Source organism: Coenobita brevimanus, chromosome 67 (genome assembly GCF_032717465.1).
Source record: "Coenobita brevimanus isolate Jiangsu-jjx chromosome 67, ASM3271746v2, whole genome shotgun sequence".
NCBI classification, from domain to species: Eukaryota; Metazoa; Arthropoda; class Malacostraca; order Decapoda; family Coenobitidae; genus Coenobita; species Coenobita brevimanus.
In genome coordinates this window covers 32,922,821-32,946,684 of record NC_137020.1, presented here as the reverse complement: position 1 = coordinate 32,946,684, position 23,864 = coordinate 32,922,821, and the positions used below count along the sequence as shown (strand labels likewise).

Below are 23,864 nucleotides of genomic sequence, written 5' to 3'. Positions count from 1 at the left end.
AAGGTAGATGGCCAGCCCACTTTTCATGGTGGTATGGTAGTTGGAACATGTCTCAAACTTATAATCAGGACTGCCTGTAATGTTTACTTAGGACAAGCTGGCTGATTAAGATTTCATACAAAAAATTACAACATAAAGGCAAACTGTATTAACCCGTTAACTGCTCTATACAGCCTGGGCTGTTCCGAGTGCGACTGATCAATTCAGCCCTGGCTGCGTAGGTGAATTTCGAATATAGTGCCATGGTGACCAAGGCTGACCCATGCAAGCATGTTTGAACCTTCGAAACCGAAACCGAAACCGAAACCGAAAACCATACATTCCAATAGGGAATCAGACATTTCGATGTTCATCCATAGCTTTACCAAGGTAAATATTGAGCTAATATTTCGTTACTATATACTTCGGCATGTGTTCTCTCAATTCCTAAGACAAAATTTGGCCTTCGGGAAATTTCATTTTTATCCCTATGTCTGCGCACCACGGACACCTCCAAAAAACCGCCATGAGCAGTTAACGGGTTAAAGATAAAAAAAAGTGAACCTACAATACCTGTTACCACAGCCATTTAACTGCTAAGTGACATGACTGCACACTGGTGCTGGAGACAGATGCCTTCATGAGGTGATACCATTATATCCAAGTGGTGGAGCTGCCCAATTATACAATCGTCCCACTCAATATCCTACCCATATTTCCCAAAAAGAGGATGGTGAACTGCAGGAGAGGGGCAACTTCAATCTGTAGTCCACTGGGTTCATATTTAAATGAACCTAGAACTAATACTACTGCTTACTACTACTACTACTAGTACATGTCCGGAAAGAGGTGGGGGTTGAACAGTAAGGCCAGCTAAGGCATTTCATATCCAATATATCAAATGAACTTCTCACTTAAAGTGCTTAATACTGATCAAAAATTTTTTATACTACTGTGACGCTTTATGAATGACTGATCATAAGTTCTAACAATAACACAAATTTTTAAAGTGTTAGTAATGGTTAGTATTTTTCCATGAGTCTAACCTCTAAACACCCAACCAAAATTCAGTCAAGTTACACTGTATTCTGAAAAGATTATCTTACTCCAGTGCATTATTCACATTTAATATTCTAAGAAAAACATTGTGCTTTATTCTACTACAGAACACTACTTTACGAATTTTGTAAGGATGCATTACGGTTACATACAAACTCTGGCTAACCATCTGAGACTTAGACTTGCCTTGGATTAAATGTGGTGCTGAACTTCAAGATGACATGTGTTCTTCAGCATCCCAATATCTCTGGCACTGACATTTTCACTCGGTTACATCCAGTCAGTTGATCACAGAGCTGCACTCCTACTAAGCAACAGAAAAAAGTGAAAACCATAATTCAGTCATTCATCTTATCACACTTACTACAAAACAATTTTTTCTACCTCATAAAGACCCCCAACCTCCCAGCACAGTGGTGTCAAACGGGCAGGTTAATTTAACTCATAACCAAGGAGACTCATTCCTCCCTCATAAAAGCTTTACTATTTCTGCAACAATGACCATTCAAGTTGTGGAAGTGGCTAAATTCCATCAGGTAAAAGGAAACTGATAACATATGGCACCTGACTGCAATTCATTCACTAATACTATTCAGAGAATTTTGGAAGTCAACTGTCACAGACAGTCCAATCAGAACATGATTACAGTACTGAACTGACATCACAGCCCATGAAGAAAGCTGTACCTTGCCACAGCAGTTAAGGAACATTCCTTGGTTATAAAAATTTTAGAGTACACACCATGAACTTCTCACTTCTTTATAAAAAAAAAAAAAAAAAAAAAAAAAAAAAAAAAAAATCATCATTGATTCACTGGTACTATCACAAGAAAGATTTCACAGATACTTCCCTGTCAGCATTATGTCCTGACTTCTAAATTTCTCATTCGTCCGTAAAAGTTGAGAATGAATGCCTTTCTCATACTCTTTGTGTACAGTATTATATATTACTACTGAATTACATAAAAATCCTTCATGTAACACATTCCATAACCACAGACAGCAGGGAAGTGTCAGCAAACATTTCATCATGACAGTACATCCCAAGTATCCTCTTTTACTACATGTACTGGTACTCTCACGGGAATACTTACTTTGGTGAACTTCCTTTATAGCCTAAAATATGAACTTTGTAAACATTCCTCACCATCATACTCAGCACTGTTTTCCTGTAACTTCTATTGCCAATCTAACCTGCACTGTTTCTCACCAAACTGTAGATCTCAAGATTGCTGCATTATGAACTACAATTATAAGTTGCATCCACATTATTCTACTGAGTATACTGCATGATTAAATCTCTAGCTGCAAAAGTCATTATTACTCTCCATACTGTGTTCATAGTATGTCATGCAACCTTGACACAACCATCTTCAACTTAGGGAAGACCTCTCATATCAAGAGATTAATGAAGGCTTTATCTAACTCCTCAAGTATGAAATAGCTTTCCTATAACTGAATAGGATCATTCTGCTACCAATAATAAAAAGACAACCTTGGGCTGAACAGGTTAATACTTCTCCCTCCATACAATTTTGCTCATCTATGGACAGGCCACTCATAGCTCAAGGGGCATACTGTTAATGACCTTTTCACTGTGCTGGGCCAACCCAAAGCTTGACAAAATTGCACTGCTGCAATAAAACACAATGCCTTTACAGTTAACATGGCAATGAAAGAATTATTGTAACAGTGTACAGGCATTTCTAGATATAAGTTTGGGATGTGTTCCTAAATGTCACAAATGATACAAAACGGTTGCTGTTGTTGCTTAACCTCAATCTGTCTGGTCGAGTAAATCCATCAACCGCAGGTATGCAACTGCTTTGGTGGGGTCATCCTACAAGCACAATATGGTACAGTATATACACCATATAGGGCTGCAGCACCCTACAGCACCTCACCAAGGTCGGACTAGGGTCGCTTACCAAGGCAAGGTACAGGGAAATTTATGACGTTTGGTTCCTGGGTGGATGCCGCAGTTGCTCAACACCACAGAGTACACAGCACCACCACGCATAGGCTTCTTGTCAGCACCACTGGTACTATTAATTAGGGGTACTGGCAAATCAGATATACTGGTACCAATGGAAGTTCAATAGGCAATTTCTCAGCATTCTAATGAGGATTTCATGGCAAAAGGAAAAAAAAAGGGAAAAAAAAAAAAAAAAAAAAAAAAATGTGACTTACAGCAAGGACTTATGGTTTACATCTGAGCAGAAAATCATGGAAATTATGGTGTGAAATATTCAACAAGTGCTTTGCTCACCTCACAACTCAACTCAAACCTCAAAAAGCACAGCAAACCCAGGACAGTTGAGGTGTGTACTCAATCAGATGTGGCACTACTCTTATTTGTTAATAAACCATATTCATTGACAGTTGTTCAAGATGAGAATTGAGCCATATATGCATGGGTATATGAACAACATTAAAAACAACCAGGAGACATTCAGCACTTGTCACTCAAAACACCAATTAAACCTCTTAAATGTAAGATCAGCCACAGCAACCCAATAACCAGACACACACTTATCTCGTACCTGTTCGTGAGAGGGGTGGTGACGGGACAACGTGGGTAAAGGGTCATTAACTTCCCTAACCCTCTAACCCCCATACCCTAACTCCTCTCACCCCTAATTTAAAAGGTAGATAATGTCTGGCTTTTACTCAACCATCACTATGCTGTAGTTTGTCTAACCATATCTGACAAAGATACCAGTTATTAAATGGCCAAATAGGATAATACTACATCCATACATCATTTCCTTAACAGTCCCTTATAGCAACAAATTTAATAACCATCACCTATAACAACTCAGCATTTAATATGGTGAGGCAGCAGTTTTATTAGGTGAGAGTAAACCAGCAATAGTCTTACATTCAGGGGTTCAAAATTTTGGGTGAGTGTCTAATGCAGAATAATCCTGAACATTCAGCATCACTGTAATGCTGCTACACTGGTGCTTATTATACATAAATCTGGGTATGGCCAAAGTAGGTAGGTAGTACAGGCAAGAGTTTTTTCAACGAACAGACCAAATCGCACGTGCACACACACACACACACACACACTACCTTACAGTATCACTGGTACAATACAACTATGGTATCTCCTGTAACAATCTGGTAACAGTAAATATATGTATCTGAATATAGGTAAAGAACATGTAATACTGTACATGCAGTAAGTGTAGATGTGCCATTGTGTGAAGCTAATATATCTCATCTTAAAACAGAACAACACAAGCTTGCAATGTAACATAAAAATAGTTATATATATACATTCACTTATATATACCATGGCTATTACAATATACGGAGGGAGAGTCTATGTACAGATCTAATGAATGTAATGAGGGATGACATATGTACATCTATCTAAACTACACAGGGTGTCTGGTACTGCAGATAAATAAATACAGGATCTGTACAACTTCTCAAGTCTTACACATACAAAGATGTGAAATGGATCACAGAGATGCATGTAGTTAGTAAACAGCAGAGCAACTGTTAGGCTCTTAACTCTTGTACAATATAGATGTTGTCACAAAGGGTAAGAAATACAGGGTAGTCCATACATTGCCCTCTTCTATCTTACTCAAGCTGCTTCATTAAACTACCAATTAATCATGAAATCAGTGGCTGTAAAGAAGTGGGCATTATAAGGCATCAAAAGGGTGCTGGGTAGTAGAAAATCATGGGAGGTAGGCTTTGGTTATGCTGATTGAACCATCACTATAACACATGAAAAATGAGATGTGGAATATTTGGACTACCCTGCAGATGAGAGGCACGACAGTCTTCAAAATTGCTATCTACTGTCCTCCCATGGTAATTTCCGCACATACACATATTTTGAGTTAAAAAAAAAAGAAAGAAAAGAAAAGAAAAAACAAAAAGAAAACAGCCACCCAATGCAGCTTTACCCCATTTGAGGTGTAAAGGCCCAAGCCAGGCTACTGTAGTAAAAAACATTAACCTTCTATGATGACATCTTTTGTTTACTTTTCCTACCATCAGATACTTTTAATCAACACTATACAGATACTCCATATGGAAGAGGATAGAGGCAGTCTCCATAACCTTTCACAATTACATGTTGACCCATAAGTTGAAGAAAATTATGCGATGGTACTAAGAATAAGATAAATGGGACATCATCAGCATGGGGCATTAAGGGTATAAGACTTGCCCACTTCCTTTGGTGGTACTGCAGGACCAAAAGAAATCCAGTCCTCCATTGGCCTGTCACTCTGACTAGTGTGTTCTAACCAGAAAACAATCAGGCACCCCCAGGGAGTAATTTGTCAACTGCAGTAAATTATCTTAAGTTCTGCAACAAAAATATAGTACCAGGCCACATAAGCAACACAAAGTTGAACAGTCCAGGACAAAAGTTGGCCTACTATGCCACTGCATCTTCTTCACACCCAGAGAATGTTTGTCGCTTTCCTTCCTACTACTACTCCATTTTACCTGCTTAATATTTAAACAATATCCATCACTTTTACACATCTTGTCAAAAAACATACCAAGAATCTCTCAGCTTAGCAATATTGGTCAGCAGAGAAATGTGAAAAGTAGCCAATATCTACCATCCACTCTTTTAATACCCAACAGGAACATGTGGACCTGGGGTTAGGCTGGTTGGTCCAGACATTTATGGCAAGTGTGACCAGTCACTTCCCTGAGTAGCATTATGTAAGCAATATCCAAGCATCCCTAGATTTATGGCCCACATCCAGTTGAAGCACCTTAACCCACATGACCACCAGTCAGGGTGAAATACCAGGTGAACTTTTGTCCCTAACTGAACCTGCAATGTGTTCCAGCTTCAATTACTTTCATAATAAGCACTATATCGTCTTTATAAATATACTCTCCATAAGCTTCTGTATAAGGCAATTTACCTGCTTGGAAGCACACATCAGTTTCTGCAAGCACCAAAGATGATATTTACTTTTGCACCACAGCTAAAATTAGTTAACTCTAGCTTACAGCCGTAGTATTAAGCCTGAGTATGCAAAGGAGTGGGGGGGGGGGGGAAGCCCATTCAATATTACCCCTTTTCAGGTGCAGGGGCCTGAGACTAGGATATTGTAATCCAACAGTTACATTTAGGGGTAGATGACCAAACTACTTCCACTGATGGCATTACAAGATTGACAAACCTCTAGTCACCTCTTGCTGACCAAACCTTTGCAAGGCTGTCACTCTGACTGAAGCACTCAAACTGCCAGGTATGCAGGTGTGAGCAACCATTAATTTTGAGTCATTTAAGAAACACCTGTAACTGTTACTGTAGATGTGACCGGCCTGCATCTCATTTTACACAACTACAGTCAACAATGATAAAAAAAACAGCCTGTATCCAATCAGCCTGTATCCCAACTTAAGTGTAGTCTGCAACAATTCAAAAAGGTAAGGCATGTTAAATGATCACCACATGCTTAAGAAAATATCATACAAAATTGTGGGCTTGTCTGCATCATTATCATGAAAACCTGGGAGCCACTCATGTGCACACTCAGTTTAATATTACTGCCCTTAGATCCTAATGAAAGTTTTCATCTTATCACTCACACATCTTATCAGTCTAATTAAAATCTGAACAGTACACATTTTAAACCACATAGTTAAAATTTCCAGTGCAAAAATTCAGCAACTTTCTGATAAAATATAGCCTCACCAAACCCCCAAAGAGTGGGAATAAACTTCAGTGCCGTGTACCTGCCACGACACACTGACAATAACACTATATCACACTGTAAGACCACACAGTACTTGCATTACGTACACATAAAACACTTGCAGCAGTAAGAAAAACCATTGAGAAAATAGGTAAAAAAAAATAAATAAAAATAAAAATACAGAGAAGAGGGAATTCAACATGGTCATCTGGTAGTACCTTTATAAAACTGGCTTATTAAAATAACAACATATATAAATTAGATGGTAAAATTACTGAAAATTCAACAGGAATGGATTGCATATACTACACGCAAAAGTTAAAAATTTCATGCCAACATTATCATAATCAAATCAAATTAAATACAATCTTGTTCAGATTCATAAAAAAACATTACTAACAAGTCTCTGAATTCAAAACATTTTGGTTTCATTAGCTTTTCTCACAGCCCAGGTTCATTTACCAGAACTGGTTCAGCACTGTGACGTATATACTTTATCAAGCTTACAAAGAAACCTTCTTCATTACACAGTTTGGACTCTAAAGTAACAAGTTCCTATGTAATGAGTTCTATTCCTTGAAGTGAATCAATCACTTGGGTTCTACAAGTACTGCAGAACATCAGAACTCATCAATAAGGGGATATATATTATAAGGTAGCAGGGGATCTGCATACTTATAAATACACTCACAAGCCATGGCTTCTGCTCACTTTCTAATTCTAGCCCCAGCTGAGAGAAAAATATGGTCAGGGTTACACATACAGGAAAGATATGCTGGTGGTAGTTGAATGTTTTACTAGACTTCAAGGGTAACAGTATCACCACAAACTGATCCTCTTACTGTCAAACAAAGCCTCAAATTATCACCTTAACACCAGAACTCTGTTCGGTATCAACTCGAGTAATGGGAACAGGATTAGACAGAGAGCAGATAGTATAACTTGCAAGCATACAGGTAAACACTGGGCTATAATCTGTCACATATACTATATAAAGCGACACTGAACTTGGGAAGTATTGCCACAACTATTAGGGAACAACTGGGTCTATATACTACACAGTAACACAGTTTCACATTAGTAACAGTGTGCTTCTGTTCCCTGTACTGTTTGTATGATGAACAGGTGTGACTGTCCAATATATTCTTATGGCCTAATTTATAAACAGGAAGGCAGGATCCCAACATCTGATGGCTACTGCAACAATAACCAAGTGGCTGCACTAGTAACTACACAGCTGCCAGCCTGATAGTACCAGGGCTCCAATACTGGTACAGGCAGCTGGCATCACTTATCTCAGGTCTCCATCCCCCCTTTGTAAGTTGGTAGGTAACATAAGTACCTAGGATAACATTTGAGGAGGTAACTGTGGTAACTTCAATGCTGCAGTGGCCTTGTATTCCAGGACAAAGGATGAATAACCCACCACAGTCTAAAAGGCCTGAGTTACATAGTGATGAGATTTATGGATTGCCTTAAGTTATTAGATTTGATCAGTCTGTATCCCACATTACAGAGCGCAGTTGGCAATGACACAGAGGGACCAGAATTTTTCTTTCTTCACCATGTAACCATGTGCTACAAAAATTCATCAGCACTATCACTGCATTGCTCAATCCTGGGATGGCCATGACAAAACTGCATCAGGAAATTACTGTTAAAAAAATGAAGGTTTGCCTTCCCATTCATGAATTAAGCTTTAAGAATACAGGCCTGTAAGTAAGGGTGCAACAAAGTATGCACTACAAACTTTTACCAACAATTTTGTAAGCATTAGCACTACATCAGGTCTATAATGCAATAATGGGTTAGTCATGCATACATTAAAGTGATGTATGGAATGATTAATGAATGGATGATGATGACTGGGATGCTTAACAGCTAACTATACACTGCAGCCTCTTGAAAATTTGCTGTCACATGCAATAACCTCAGAGCAATACACATCAATACTGCATGTCACATTCATTGTCACTTTTCTCCATCATAAAAGATGAAAGTGCAATATTCCACAACACTTTTCTTCGCAGTTTAGTAACTTAAGCCTCTCTGTACTTGGCTATCTCTTGTGATACTCTTTACTTGTCAACAGTGCATCTCATTTTCAGTATCTCTTCCCCCACTATGGAAGGTCAAATTGCAATATCCCACACAATTTTCCTCACAAAATAATAACCTAAGCCTCCTTTTACTTTGCCATCTCTTGTCATCATCATCTTGTAATACTCTCAAGGCAACAGCCATCAATACTGCATCTCACTTTTTTCTGTTACATCCTAAATAATGAAACATTAAATTGCAATCTTCCTCAACACTTTACTTCAGTCTTCTATTCATAACCCAAGTCTCTTTGTATACGGCAGTCACCTCTAACAATTTCAAAACAATATTCTTCAGTACTTAATCTCACATTCTTTGTCACTTCCTCCAATCAAAAAAGATCATGTAAATAATATATCAAAACACCACTTGATACTTTGCATATCACAACCCTCTTTGTATTTTACAGTCACCTGTAATAATCTCACAGTACTGTTCATCAATGTTGCATTTCTCATTATCTGTCACGTGCTCCATTGTAAAAGATCAAATTACACTCCCACAACCCTTTACTAAATCACAATATGCACAATTTGCATGCTACAATTCACTTTCACTTTCTGTAACTGCAAGAACATGCAGAGCAAGCAATCGAGTCTCTCAGAAGCACATTTCAAGACCAACTTTATTTTACAAACTACATTACATAACCTCAGGGCTCCTATATCTTTCAAGTTCTTTCAACAATCACTTCAAGGTTACTACATCTTTCAACTTTATTCAACATGCACCTAATTTCACTCCTGTCCATTTTCCAGCTATAGGGTAACATGTTTATAACCATAAATGTCCTTTAAATTCCCTGACACAACCTCTGAGCTAAGACACCTTTCAATTTCTTTCAACTTTCCAGTTACAACTAGCATTTAACAACGGTGTGTGTGTATATATATATATATATATATATATATATATATATATACACTGGTACATAAAACTTTTTACCAATAATACTTTCAGAACTTGTGAATTTATTTTCTTTTTCCAAATTACATCCATTCAAATTCATATGTTTGCTACATGATCAACATATACTGTATTTCAGTTTGTATCTCTCTCAGGCTCATGGAGGGGAGAGAAAAAAAAAAAAAAAAAAAAAAAAGGGGGGGGGGGAGTGATCTGGAGAGAATCAATAACATCTAAAAATGTCAGTAAAAAATTACTGCTAAAATGTTGAGCTAAGTAGGAATACCAGTGCTGTTCCAACATTATCACACTAACTCACTCACCTCGCACAAAATTTCATGTTGGGAAATCACTTTTTTCAACATCATTCAACTGAATATCTTCATCTCAAGTACCCCTATACAAGTACTGGGCACTCTGTATCACTTGCAGTTTTTCTTCTAGCTATAGCTAACTAATATTCTCACTCGCTGATATATCACCTTAGAGTTCAATACAGTATATGTTTACATTTTTTAAGGTCTTGGCCATTCATGTGTGACTTTTTTTTTTTTTTTTTTTTTTTAAATTTTAAACCTGTGGAACCAAGCAACACTGATACTGGAAGCCATGAGGTTCCAGCACCAGTAGTGTGCCTAGGCAAGTTTTTAAAAATTATCGTACTCTTACTATCACCAGCCCTTAACGAGGGTGTTACATTTAACTTTCATGGTTACGTAAAGAAGTCCTGTCTATGATGAACTCCTGTCAGACCTTAGCACTTTCCACACTCATTCACTGACCTCCCATGTTACAGTTTGCTCAATATATCCACAGTTGTCATTCTACTTTCCAGTGAGCTTCTCCTGTAAATACTGAGCACTTTACATTCTAATTTTCTGGTACTTCACCTTACAATTCACTCAATCTATCCAGAGTTGATATACATGCCCACTTTCCTATGAGCTTCTCCCTCCGGTCAACTTTTCTCAATTTGTATGAGCCCCCCAGGAATTCCACCTCAAACCTTCCACCATCCGTCAGCATCTGCCGCAGCACCTTCACAGCGGCATAACTCAGCCCACGGGTCTCGAGTTCCAGCACCGATGTCGCCATTTTGTCCCTCATATGCTGTGGATGGAGAGAGGGGTCATCATCATCAATACCTACTGTACATCATCATCATCACTGTCATCTCCATCTCAACCTAATTTCTACCTAGGAGGATGGGTGAAATAGGATCCAGGAACAAAGATAGAAAAGCACAAAGCAAAGTAAAATTACAGTAGAGCATTGACATGAAGAGGAAGAGTGAGGATAAGATGCTGGGATAGGGCAGAGAGGGATATGAAAGAGTGGGCAGCAACATGTAGACAGGGCAGCCAGATGGCAGAGACAAAGGTGAAATAAGGCAATAAACAGATAGACAAAATAAAAAATAAGTAACTGACCTTGGCAAGTAAGATGGCCTGTGGTGGTGTGAGGTTCATGCCAGCGAGTGAGAGAAGTGTGAGGTGGTGGAGGCTGGATATGAGGGTCTGAAGGAGGAGGTGCTCCAGACCTGGGGTGCCACTCGACCCACGCACCTCAACCCCCGCCAGGTACACCTCACGCAACTGACTACCGCGCAGCTGCTTGCCTCCAGAACGCATTACCTAAAAAACATAAAGAGGATTGGTAAAATAACACTGGAGTTTTTGTTGCCGTTGTTGTGATCCCAAGTTCATCTGAACATGAACTGAGTGAAGTACAGGCTGAAGCTGCACTTCTGCAGACCGTCATTCCTCCTTTTAGGGGACAGGATACATGCTAAGGGATGTTTGTGTAACTGGGCAGCTCCGCCACCCAATCATATCAGTGCCATCATAGGAAGGGATCCCTCTTCCTCACCAACATAATATGCAACTAGGATAACAGTACAAACTGTTCATTGTTTCTCATACTGAATTCATCAGAATCAGTGATAAACTAAATATTCTGAATACTGTACCTGCCTGATGCTATAAGAACAAGAGGGATGAGGCAAAGTATACAACACTAACTACCAAGCATTCAAATGATTATTATGGAACCTATGCTAACTTCATCCCCTCACCTTCTCGCAGTTGTCCAGAGAGAAGACCCATCCACCTAGGGACAGGCGACGCAGGAATGGGAATGTGGATGAGAGGAGGCAGAAGAGACGGTGCGTGGTGGCGTCATCGATCACGTCGGCACCCAGACTAGAGGCCAGGGAGACATCCACCAGCTTGGGGCAGTGACGCAGCAGGAAGAGCAGCTGAGGCCCTCGCAGCACTACTTTGTTGTTTAACGTCACCTGTGGCAAGGCAGAGGGACAGTCTGTGTGACTATATATATCTCACCACCTTGTTGCTCAGTATCAACTGCAGGAAAGGAGAAGTATGGTATAGATAAATATCTCATGAACTTGTTGTATGGAGGTCTACAATTTTAGATAGTGCTATCTTGTTATGTTATAGAGGTTATCTTCCTCACATATTTATGCAAGCTGAAGAGACCGAAGGAAAAGTTCTTCTGCTCTCACTGGGGAAATCTCCAGTTATAGTTTTCTCTGCTGTAGGAGGTACAGTTATAAACAAAAGTTTGCACACAGTACCCCGCCAGTTTTGTGCCTTGTCTCCCATATTTCTCATTCCACGATAAATGACGAAGAGTATCCCTCCTCCTGATACTCTTACATTTTCTGATTCATATTGCTATCACACAGAAATAGTTTATGTAACACTTTCCACTGACACAGCCGGCAGTGAAGTGTTGGCAAACTTTTACTCAAGGTTGTACAAGTACAATGCTACATGTAATGCAAGAAGAGAAGATTCCAATCCTACATCTCATATACATAAGTGATTTATTAATGTACAGTATTATCTTTGCTAATCTCTGCCTCTACACAATTATCATAATTTATTCGTCACCTCAGATCCACCCGAGTTGAGGAAATCAATAGTATTTTGTGTAGAAATGGAGGTTGTGCTGTGTGAGTTACTGTGCATATTTTTTCTCATGCACCTCCAGTAAACACTCAACAATTAAGGATATATGCTTTGTTTTTCTACTCCCCAAGAAAAATATCAATAAAAGTAAAATTAAATAAGCAAAAAATAAATAAAAAATAGAATACCTCAAATCCATCAAGGTTAAGGAAAGCAATGGTGTTGTTGTGTAGCGGCGGGACTCCCTCCTGCAGTGCTGCCAGTACGTCATCCTGTCTTGAGAGCCGCGCCAGGCTGCCCTCATGTACTGTCACCATCACACGACACCCAACCAGGTCAAGGTGTTGTAGTTCCGTACGAGCCAAGAACTGGGTCAATTCTCGTAGTGAACGCTTACTCTGACAAAATGGAAAAAAAAGAGCATAAACATTAGAATTATAAACACAGATACATCATCATCATCATCTTGACCTCTTTTTCTCACTTAAGTAAGGGATAAGATAGGGTCCAGAAACCAAGAGATGAGACAAACATGACAGAGGGAGATCTCATCAATAGCAAGCCCAGGGAAATCATGCCAGGGTGCCCTTGCATATTATCACAAGACACCCCACCAGGTTAAAGTACATACCATACATGCCAAGAAGTGGGCCAGCTCTTGTAATGAACACCTGCTCTGTGACAGTGGACAACAGAACAGTGTGAAGGTAGAATACAATGAAATGAAAAATATGTCACCAGAGCACAGGAGTTAAGATGTACCAAGTAATCCTATACAGTACATTTAACTTACCAAGTAATCCTATACAGTACATTTAACTTTAGTTGACAAGAGTTCAGTAAAAGTGTGCCTTGCAAATACAATGCCAACACTTGTTAAAACTGAACAATAATACTTAAACTATAATAATTCTGACTGTAAAGTTTGATTATTTGGGAAATATTGTATCCATCCATCCATCACCCAATCCTACGTTGCCCCATGAGAAGCGTAGGAACCAGGGGCTAGGCAAGATGGTCCTGACATTTGAGATGAGAGTGACCAGCCTCACTCATCCCCGAGTGGCATTACATGAGCAATACACCCCAACCACCCCTTGGATATAAACCTTCATCAGCTCAATCCGATTGGTATGCCATAATTACCCGCTAAAACCACCAGGCGCCATAATTTGGTTATATGGTTACCACCCAGTGTAGTAAATGGTTTCTTGATGTCACTCTGTGTAGAGTCACCCAAAAGCAGAAGGAAGAGAAAAGAATGAAGGAAATAAAGACAGAAGAGGAAGTGTAAAGTCACCCACTGACAGAAGGAGGAGGAAAGAATAAAGTAAAGAATGATACAAGAGGAAGGAATGAAAAAATGAAGGAGGAAAGGAAAAGACAGAAAGCCAAGAGCAGCACTACATCGAGTGAGTGGATGGTGAGCACCCCCACCTACCCCACCTAAAAAAGGCTCCCCTAAAGCAGGGGCAATTCTTTGAATTCATCAAAACTTAACCTTTTATTAATTATTTTTATGATGATGTAAGGTGTTTTAGTTAGTTCTATTACCTCTTATGCTTTCCCCACTATCTGCTACACTGCATATAACTGACCCATACACCCTCAACCACACCTAAAACCACCCTTTTCATCACTCACCAGGCATACTAATGTATTCCCTCCCTTCTCTATGATCATTCTCTTACCTCAACCTGTATGGTCCATCCATTAAGCACCAGGAACCTAAGTGACCTGTTCTTGGCCAGCGCTGCCAGAGTGACCTGAAGGGCAGCGTCTCCAAGCAGAATGTGTGGTGAGGTTAGGTCAAGCAGCTGAAGGCTCGTGTTTTCCTGAGGTGGAAAGGATCAAGTACATCATGTTATATGCTGCTATTATTCCTTCACTGTGGTGCTGGACATGGATGCCTTCCCTCACTGGCATCTGTATAACAGGACAGCTGCCCTGCCTGGTTATACAATCACCCCTCAACTCCCTCACTATCCCATAAAAGAGAATGAACTGCAGAAGGGCAACTCCCACCTGCAGCCTACCAGGTTTACTTTCAGATAAGCCACAACAACAACAACTAGTCTTTCACTCTACACCTAAGCTTATTCTTTATCTAACACTTTATTTTGATGAGCACATGTCACATACTTCTCCTCAACTTAGGGTCTGACTTTTGAAAAGGTCTCATAGGAGCTCATTAACTGGAGAATTAAAATATTTTTCATTATGATGCCAGGCCCCTTGCCATACTGTGCAAAGTGACAAGGCAGGGCTTACACCACCCTTGTGGAGAAGTTCAGGCATACAGCAGGCCAGACATGGACTGGCATGCTGCATACTTGGAAGGACTATCAATAGCATGTCCAGTGCAATGGACTAGACAATCATCTAGTTAGGGCTTAACTTCAATACAATGTTTAGCAAGAGAACACAAACCTGTAGTGCAATGAGTATGGGTATGAGCTCTGCCATTCGTGAAAGGCCTTCCATCCGCAATGACGAAAGGCAGCGAGTAAATCGAATGGTCTCCCCTAGACACACGAGGTCCTCTGCCCCAAGGGTACACTTGCTGATATTGAGGTGACACACACGTGACGCTGGGTTGCGGAAGGCAGAGAAGATCTGGCAGAGGGAGCATACATACAGTTATACAGTACTGTATACAAGAATTATGTCACCTTTATTGACATCTTTTTTTGCTATTAACCCACTGAACCTGGTGAAGTATTTTTTGGCTTATTCTTGCCATTTTACCTAAATTATATAGGGTATCTAAAATTCATAAGATAAGCAGGAATACCTTGCAGATGATTAAATTCTCCTATTTACTTGAAAGAACATCACAAATATTTTAAAAAGTTGGCATAGGAGAGACACCAACAAAACAAAAAGCACACCTCATGGAACCCATTGGCATGGACTGGAGGACTGCAGGCTGGAGGTGGGAATGAGGTTTTCTGTAGGAGGGTGGAGTCTGAGTTCCTCTTGTCGGCGGAGATGGAATGGAGTCGCCCCCGCCTGGGCAGTGACTGATAGAAGGACCGAGGCAGCGAGTTGAAGACAGACCGAGTGTTGCCCTGGGCGTCGGTGAAGCTCCAGAAGGACAAGGGGCCAGGGGCAGGGGGCTGAGAGGAGGGGTTCGGGGCATCTTCGTGGGTCGGAGAAGGTGTGCTGGCTCCAGTCCCAGTTGCACGCTCATCAACCTGTATTAGAATGTTTCAACAATAATCATCCATCACATGATCTTGACCATTATTCCATCCAAAAAATAGGGTAAAGTAGAGTCCAGAAACAAGGAAAGTAAAAACATGAAAGTGGGAGAACTATCAACAGCATACCCAGCTGAATCTGAAAAGTGAAACAGGGCACATAATCATTCAAGCCATTAGAATCCTGCAATATGTAATACCATACATTCTGTACATAAAGTAAATAAAAACAAATATATCACCATCATCATCATCCAAATTCAATGACTTGTATTCACACTGGTTAGAAAAAATCTAGAACAAGCTTCCTGATCTTCACTATAATTATTAACTTTCATAATTTTCCCTCCATACTTACAGGCGTACCAGAACTAAGGGAACCAGCCAGGTTGAGTGAAACAAGTGGGTTCCTCTCAACTAGTTGAGCAACAGCAGAGAGACCAACAATGCCACAGGCCAGGTGAGGCAGGTGTAACACTCGCACGTGTGGTGCATCCTCCAGCACACGACACAACTGCACCACCTGCAGCACACAGATGGGATGATGGACAAAATGAACATGAAACTGAAGGACAAATAAATGTGAGGAAAAAATTTCAGTAATTGCTTAAATGGTGACATACTCTGGGCTATAGGGATTACAAACAATTTAAATACAGTAATCCCTTAAGTATGTCTCTTACATTTTATTCATCTAGGATGTCCCACTGCTGTGGGGATTAAACATCCACATTCAGTTCCAGCACCAGGGCAAGTTTAATGAGTGTTGATACAAGATCAGTAAGTGTGCCATAAAACTCCATCACAGACAACTCCAGATGATACTAACCTAACCTGACATTGCCTAACCTGACTTAATCATACCTGATCAGCATCCAACTCTAAGGCCAGGACAAGTTTATTGAGTGCTGGTGCAAGGTCAGGCAGTGTATCACAGATCATCTCCACCACAGGACTCAACACCGCTGCCATGGCCTCCTCCACCACTGACGTCACCTGAATCTCAAAAGACTCCAGTCGCCGCTTAGTTAGCACTGCACGCACATATGACACCAGACGTGTCACCTGTGGGTTAAGGAGATGATGCCAGTCACTATAAGGCCTCTATCACTAATCTAATTAAGTGTACAAAAAATAAAGCTATTAAAGACCAATTTATTATCCCTATGATGCAAAAATTTAACTAAAAATCTCACCTCACTCCTGCCAAATTCCCCTCCAACAACACACGTGAGCTTGACACTCTTGACACTCTCATTAAAGGACATGGAGGTGAAGAATGACTCATGACGGTCACGCGAGGACCCGTCAAAGTCCAGCAACACCTCAACTCCCTCTAGTGTACAGTCTGGGGAGTACAGCAAGCGTGCCCAGTCCTCGAGTTCAATGGAGTTGGTCTGGATGACCACGTGTTCACGGTTAGACACGTGTTTGCATACCTGGGATAACAGACAATATCAGAGTGGACACACAGTATAGAGTTGAAGGAGGCCTCTTTTCATACTCCATATTTTCACTATATTTGTATAGTATAATGTGTGTTGTCAGCATCCATTACAGAAACTTCTCCTTTGCTAGTCATTCACTAATAACAGAATGACAATACACAACAAAAACATAATGGTGAAAAGTGTAATTATGTACTTATGCTCATACAGTATTGGCAGTATCTGCAGAAATGGAAACATGAAACTGAAAGCATAAATTACAGAGTACTGTATACAGAACAGATGACTATGTACATATGCATAAGTAATAGTTTCCATATTAGAGGTCCTGGTGGTGTGTTAAATTGCTGTAATCCACTTATCATACCTATGATTTACTTCTATTTCTCTTTCAACTATGCTTTGCAATAATCAATCTTTACAATAATCAATATTTAAGTTATTACAACTTTTGTACAAATCTTGTATAACAAAAATAGAACGTAACACTGAGGTAGCTAAATTCAGTATCCTAATTACAGGACAAAAATACAGAAATACTGTATGCAATAATTTCATTTAAACCTCACCTCATGTACTGTACTGTTCAGTTTCTCCAATCATCTGATGCTTTATAAGTTAACGTGAATTAGATAACACAATCATGGAACAATTTCAGGTACTTATGTAAAATTCATCTATCTATCTCTCTATTGCCAGATGCCATAATCCCATAAGAGGTGGCCATTGACTTTGAGTTATTTGTTTTACGGGGAGGGGCACTAACCCTCCACCAACCCACTTGCTGACACGTAGGGAGCACGTATGGTTTGGTTATATGGTTACCACCCAGCATTGTAAATGGTTTCTTGGCTTATAGGAAACCATTTAGCTTATCACTCGATGTAAAGCAACCTGTAAAGGAAAGGAAAGCAATAAGAAGTGACAGGAAAGATGGGAGAAATAGAAGAGAGGAAGGCAGGCACAGAAAAAGAATGATAAAGGCTAAAGAAGAAGTAGGCAGCACTACATCAAGTGAGTGGATGATGGTTGCCACCACCTAGGGGAATATATTGCATAATCAAATGAACATTTTAAATTTATGGAAAGTCACAACTAGAAAGGAGCAGGCAAAACATCCTTACGTAAACTGACATGAAAGAAAGTAAGACTCAACACATCAGCCACATAAAGGAAAAACTGTGATTAAAAACAAGTGTCAATCTAAGCCAAGCCCTTAGCATACATCAACAGCATTCCTTACCTCCACAACATTCCTCTGGTACATGCTAGTGGCTCTCTCCTGAGCAGCATTAAGAAATGTACAAGACCAAATTTCTCAGTAATGCAATATATACAGTATATAAACACTAGAAAAGAGCACTTTATTTATTGCCAGTAACAACAGTCCTGTTGTCTCTTGTGCTTTTCCCTCTGTGGTGTTTGAAATGAGTCAGATTAATCCAGATCAAAAGACACTGTAACAATAAAGAGAGAAAAAGAAGAATGCACAGCCCTTTATAGCCCACCACAGAACTGGCTCTCTCCAGTAAGGAGGGTTACAGCCAGAAAACTTTCCCACCATGGCTTAGGTACATGCATGATACTGTGTGTGTGTGTGTGTGTGTGTGTGTGTGTGTGTGTGTGTGTGTGTGTGTGTGTGTGTGTGTGTGTGTGTGTGTGTGTGTGTGTGTGTGTGTGTGTGTGATAGGTATATGCAGTTTTCCTTTAATATGCAACCTGCCTAGCCAAATTATCTGGGTCCCAATTTTGGTCAGGAACAGATCCAGGAACATTTTTAAGGTGTTGCCCATGTCACTTTCCAGTGGTAAGAAAGGTCTGGCATCCCCTTCCAGACAACAATGGTTTGTATCATATTTCTGGGGCATAAAGAAATGTACTAGCCAGTACATGATGTAGTGTATACATGTAAAGTACTACACAGTTCAGCATATTACAGTAACTCTATTGCATAAATCATGGTGCTGCCCGGCCAGCATGACAACACCCTTGGAACCACTCATATCATTTCTTGGTATTGTGCAAACAGACTGAGGCAAAGAAGACCCTCTCTTCAGGCCCCATGGTCGGTAGCTATGACTAAATAAAGCTGTCTGCTGCTACTGATTCATAAGGCTGACTGTCAAAGTTCATGGAGAGAAAAGCAGGAGAGGGGATAGGACTCTTGCTGCTGACCTGTACAAGTACTGTACAGTTGTTCCCCTACACAAATGATTTATTTTTTTTTTAATACATCTATACAACACTGTACACAGTATTAAAACTCAATGACAATGGTCAAAGCAATCTGTATGACAATGGTATTTCAGTTCCTACCCATGTTCATTATGTCCACATATTATCTGTAAATATTTGGCCTTACATATTAATGAATTTTAACTTACAATCTTTTTGAGTCACAAATCTGTCAAAATTAAATTCCTACAGGGGAGCAACTGTATTCTAAAACATGCTTGAGTAATGTACAGTATATTAAAAATGAGTAATACTTAACAATAAGTGAAGCTGTATGCACAAGCAATGCAACCACTTACTAGCTCATACCGTCTATTACATCACTGGTCATATATCTGATACTAAGTTAAATGCTCTAATTAAACATGTTGTCTCTTGTTCAATCAGTAGCCAAAACAATTAGTCTATATTCTATGTCTAAATATGGTACTGGATGCTGGTACAAGTATGCCAGTCTACCTATCATTCAATCCTTTACAGCCCCACTGAAGTGAAAAATGATCAATCACTCTCCCAAGTGGAATCATGTGAGTAATAAACCCCAACCACACCTGTGATGTAGAACCTTACAGGCCACATCCAGATGGAACACCTGAACCCACCAGACCACCTGGGGTCCACTGGCTGGTTAAATGGTTACTACCAAATGTAATAAATTCCATCACAATAAAAGACTATACTGATATTTAACATTTATTTGCTGCCCAGTTATTTCTATCTGCATCACCACATAACTGAGAATAAATAATTTAATCTGCAACTTGTTTCTGTAGACTGTAAGTCTGCAATATGCTATAACATAATCCACTAAAATAAGACGTTCAAATCATGCAGCATACAGCCACCAAAGAACAGATTTACCGTACAGCAGTCATGACAAGAAAATTATAGTAAGCTTGTGGTTAAAGTGATGCAATCCCAAAAAAGTAAGGTAATAATATCTGAACTCTGAGAAACATTCTAAGTGGCAAAGGAGACTTCATAGCAAATCTTCTTTGAAGACTTATTTTGCCTATTACATCTTAAGATTCTATCATGTATTTTATAACATATACTGACAGCATTTGTATCTGTACCACAGGACAGAACATTAAGGAGTAATGTGCAGAATAAACTGCTAAGAAAGAGATGCTAATAATCTCCAACATCACTTAGAATATCAGCTTTTATTCTCACCAGACCCAGCCATGTTACCACAGCTAAGCAAACGTCATCTACACTCATCTCACTTACCTTTGAATTTCCTAAAGATATTCCTAACTACCTGTATTCTCTGCCTTATATAACAACACAAACCTCCCTCACTTAACTTTATTTACATTAAGACTTCACACATTTTTGCCTCATCAGACGTCAAAGTTTAGAAAAGTTCATTCAACTCCATTAAGTTATCTTGATACCTATCCTCATCAGTTACGAAGGCTTCCTTGCACCTCTTCCTAACCAATTTACTTCTGGATACAGCCGGTTAATATCCTTTTGTGCACACTGTATCAGTGCAGGTACTGTAACTGTAATGATTTTAATAATGCAGAAGAGGACATTACAATGTAATGGCTCCCTGACCTGACACCTTTAGAAAAAGGTGTCAGGGAGCCTCCTTAACCAACAAGAATACAACCCTATACATTTATGGGCTGCCACCAGATACCTATAGAAATGCAATGTAACTCCTCTCCAACCTAAATGTAAATTTACTGATCCAGACCTAATTTATTTACTCTCACCCTAACTTTAATATAAAGTTATCTGTCATGCACCTCATCTCCAACATATCCATCTAATATAAAATTTCCAAAGAATCTTATAATAAAGCTTCAATTATGCTGTTACTCTTGCCTATTCTCAACCCAAATTAAACACCATCACCCTAACCTAATCTAAAATAACATAATCCCCCATACGTTTCACTTCAAGTACTGTACGTTCATATGGAACAGAATTTCCTAAGAATACATTATCTATCGGATACATTGATGTGAAGCTACAAAATGTGGCGAAAGTTTTTGGCATATCATACAGAGCCAGGATTCCGGGGGCTTAAATGATGAGTGAATGGAAGCATGGCCCACTGGAGTGGGCAAACCTGGGCTGTCTGGATGTTGCTGCTCCTCACCCTACCCTAAGGTGGGAAAGGAGGTCCGGATGATGATGACAACGACGACGATGATGATGATGATGATGATGATGACAATGATGATGATGACAACGACGACGATGATGATGATGATGATGATGATGATGATGATGATGATGATGATGACAATGATGATGATGATGATGATGATGATGATGATGACGATGATGATGATCTATTATAATGAAATCTTGTAAGTGCTCCATTACTCTTGCCTGACCTAAACCCGCCTATATCAGTATGAGTATCCCAACCTAACCTAAATTAACATAATCCTCCATGCATCTTACCTCCAGCACATTCATCTGGTATATGCCACTCTCCTTTAGCAGGAGGAATAGGATGCGCTGCGGTACTCCCATCTGTGACACAACGTTGAAGATGATGTGAGCATTGCGTCCCAGAAGACCAACCAAATACCGCAGCACATTCAGACCGGAGTTTTGTCTGGTACAAGATTATAAAAAATAATAATATTATTAATAATAATACAGACAACAGTGTTCTAGACACACACCTCTGGAGGATCCAAATCAGGCCAAAACTACTATATTCATAAGAAACACTATTTTCATATGTTGGTATATCTTTTCTATCAGAACACTCCAGATAATACATGGTTGGTTGGCTACCAATGGCTCTGGGGGGTACTACCATGAGTGTGAAATGTGGCTACAAGCTTGGCAGCTAACCACAAAAGCATTATTCTTTGGCAGAAAACTCAGTAACAGAGTCAAGGCCCAATCTGATACTCAGACATTGTTATAAATCTTACTGCATATTTAAGTTTAACTGTTCACAATGTTTCCAGCAAATCAAATTTCTCGACCCACCTGAGATCAGGGTAGGTAATATCCATCTTTTCTGCAATGCCATCAATCTCAGTCTGAAGTAATGCTGGGTCATGAATCAGGCCTGAGAGATAGAAGGCACTCAAGAACTCCAGCAGTGACTTGTGTACCGGGGTGTAGTGGTCCCGCTTGGTCAGCTTGGAGGTGGACTGCATACGGAGAAGGATGCCCAGCTCGATTATCTCGGCCCCATGCTGACAGCGGGTCTTTAGGTCCTGACCACTGAAGTATGGCTGGTTGAGCTTTAGGGCCTCTAGCGCCACTTTACCAAAATCCTATTGAGGAAAGGAGAAAAACTGGTAAGTTCCTAAAGAACAGAGGAAACAAGTACAAAAATCATGTTTGACTCATACAAAGTGGCTGTCCTCAAGGGTGTATGCAGACTGAAGGACTAACCTTCCTGCTTATGTGAATAACATCTTGAAGAATAAATGTTTCACACTGAATATTCAAAATCCACCAGAAACTCTGTCATGACTTATAAATAGTGACAGGAACCTGCAGTTAAATTACAGTTCAGTTTGGTTCTACTGATTCAGAAAATGTTAAATTACAGTTCGGTTTGGTTCTATTGATTCAGAAAATAACAGATTTTCCAACTGACATGAGTACAAAACTCACAAAGCTGCTGAGAACTTACTGAGAGTAGTTTGTTGTACTTGTCAGGCAGAACATCGTAGCACATGGGTTCACCACGTCTGAGTAGGTTGCGGCGGACCATGTGTTTGAGCAGGGCAGTGTAGAGGTCTGTGAGGCGGGACGGCAGTTTCCCACCCAGGTCTTCGTACAGCACACCCAGGGCCAGGCACATCACAGGGCAGGTTATCAGATCACCGTACTTCTCTCGACTGGCAGACATCAAGGACATCACCTGTGAAAATAACAAGATACTTCATTAACGAATTTATATTTTATTCACGTTACCCTGTGTTTATTTTTGTCACCCTGAGCCAAGCACATCACAAGGCACATTATTATTTCAGACCTCGGGGTCATCAGCTGGAGAAATAAAAATGAGTGAAAGTATAGATATCAGGTCAATGACTTCACTCAGCTGGTGGATATCAGGGACACTACCGAACTTAATAACAACAGATTTAAGTACGTGGAAGTTCAAGCTTATAATGGCATAATTCAATCCCCTGTCAATTCTCTAGCTTCATCTACTTCCATACCTCACTTTCTCACACCTTTGTATGCCATAGCTATCCAATTTCTTGACATATGGTACCACACTTTTCTTTCAACTCACATATACAGTACAGCTCATGTCTATACTCCTACTTCATTACCATTACCATGTTTATTCTCTGCTTGGAAA

General features: G+C 39.8%; 1 protein-coding gene across 1 annotated transcript in view; it reads right to left on the bottom strand.

Moving 5' to 3' along the window:
• Nucleotides 1–10,627: 10,627 nt before the first annotated feature.
• The window catches only part of LOC145405616 (uncharacterized), a 102,013-nt gene continuing 88,776 nt past the window's right edge, over nt 10,628–23,864 (bottom strand). The window contains exons 9-21 of the mRNA XM_080276943.1: nt 23,184–23,414; nt 22,526–22,818; nt 21,983–22,139; nt 17,069–17,311; nt 16,737–16,937; nt 16,231–16,395; nt 15,561–15,866; nt 15,100–15,285; nt 14,361–14,504; nt 12,858–13,067; nt 11,811–12,032; nt 11,167–11,370; nt 10,628–10,846 (exon numbers count right to left, since the gene is read on the bottom strand). Of these exons, the coding sequence (XP_080133069.1) occupies nt 10,628–10,846; nt 11,167–11,370; nt 11,811–12,032; nt 12,858–13,067; nt 14,361–14,504; nt 15,100–15,285; nt 15,561–15,866; nt 16,231–16,395; nt 16,737–16,937; nt 17,069–17,311; nt 21,983–22,139; nt 22,526–22,818; nt 23,184–23,414 (2,781 nt within the window). The remainder of the gene's footprint in view (nt 10,847–11,166; nt 11,371–11,810; nt 12,033–12,857; nt 13,068–14,360; nt 14,505–15,099; nt 15,286–15,560; nt 15,867–16,230; nt 16,396–16,736; nt 16,938–17,068; nt 17,312–21,982; nt 22,140–22,525; nt 22,819–23,183; nt 23,415–23,864) is intronic.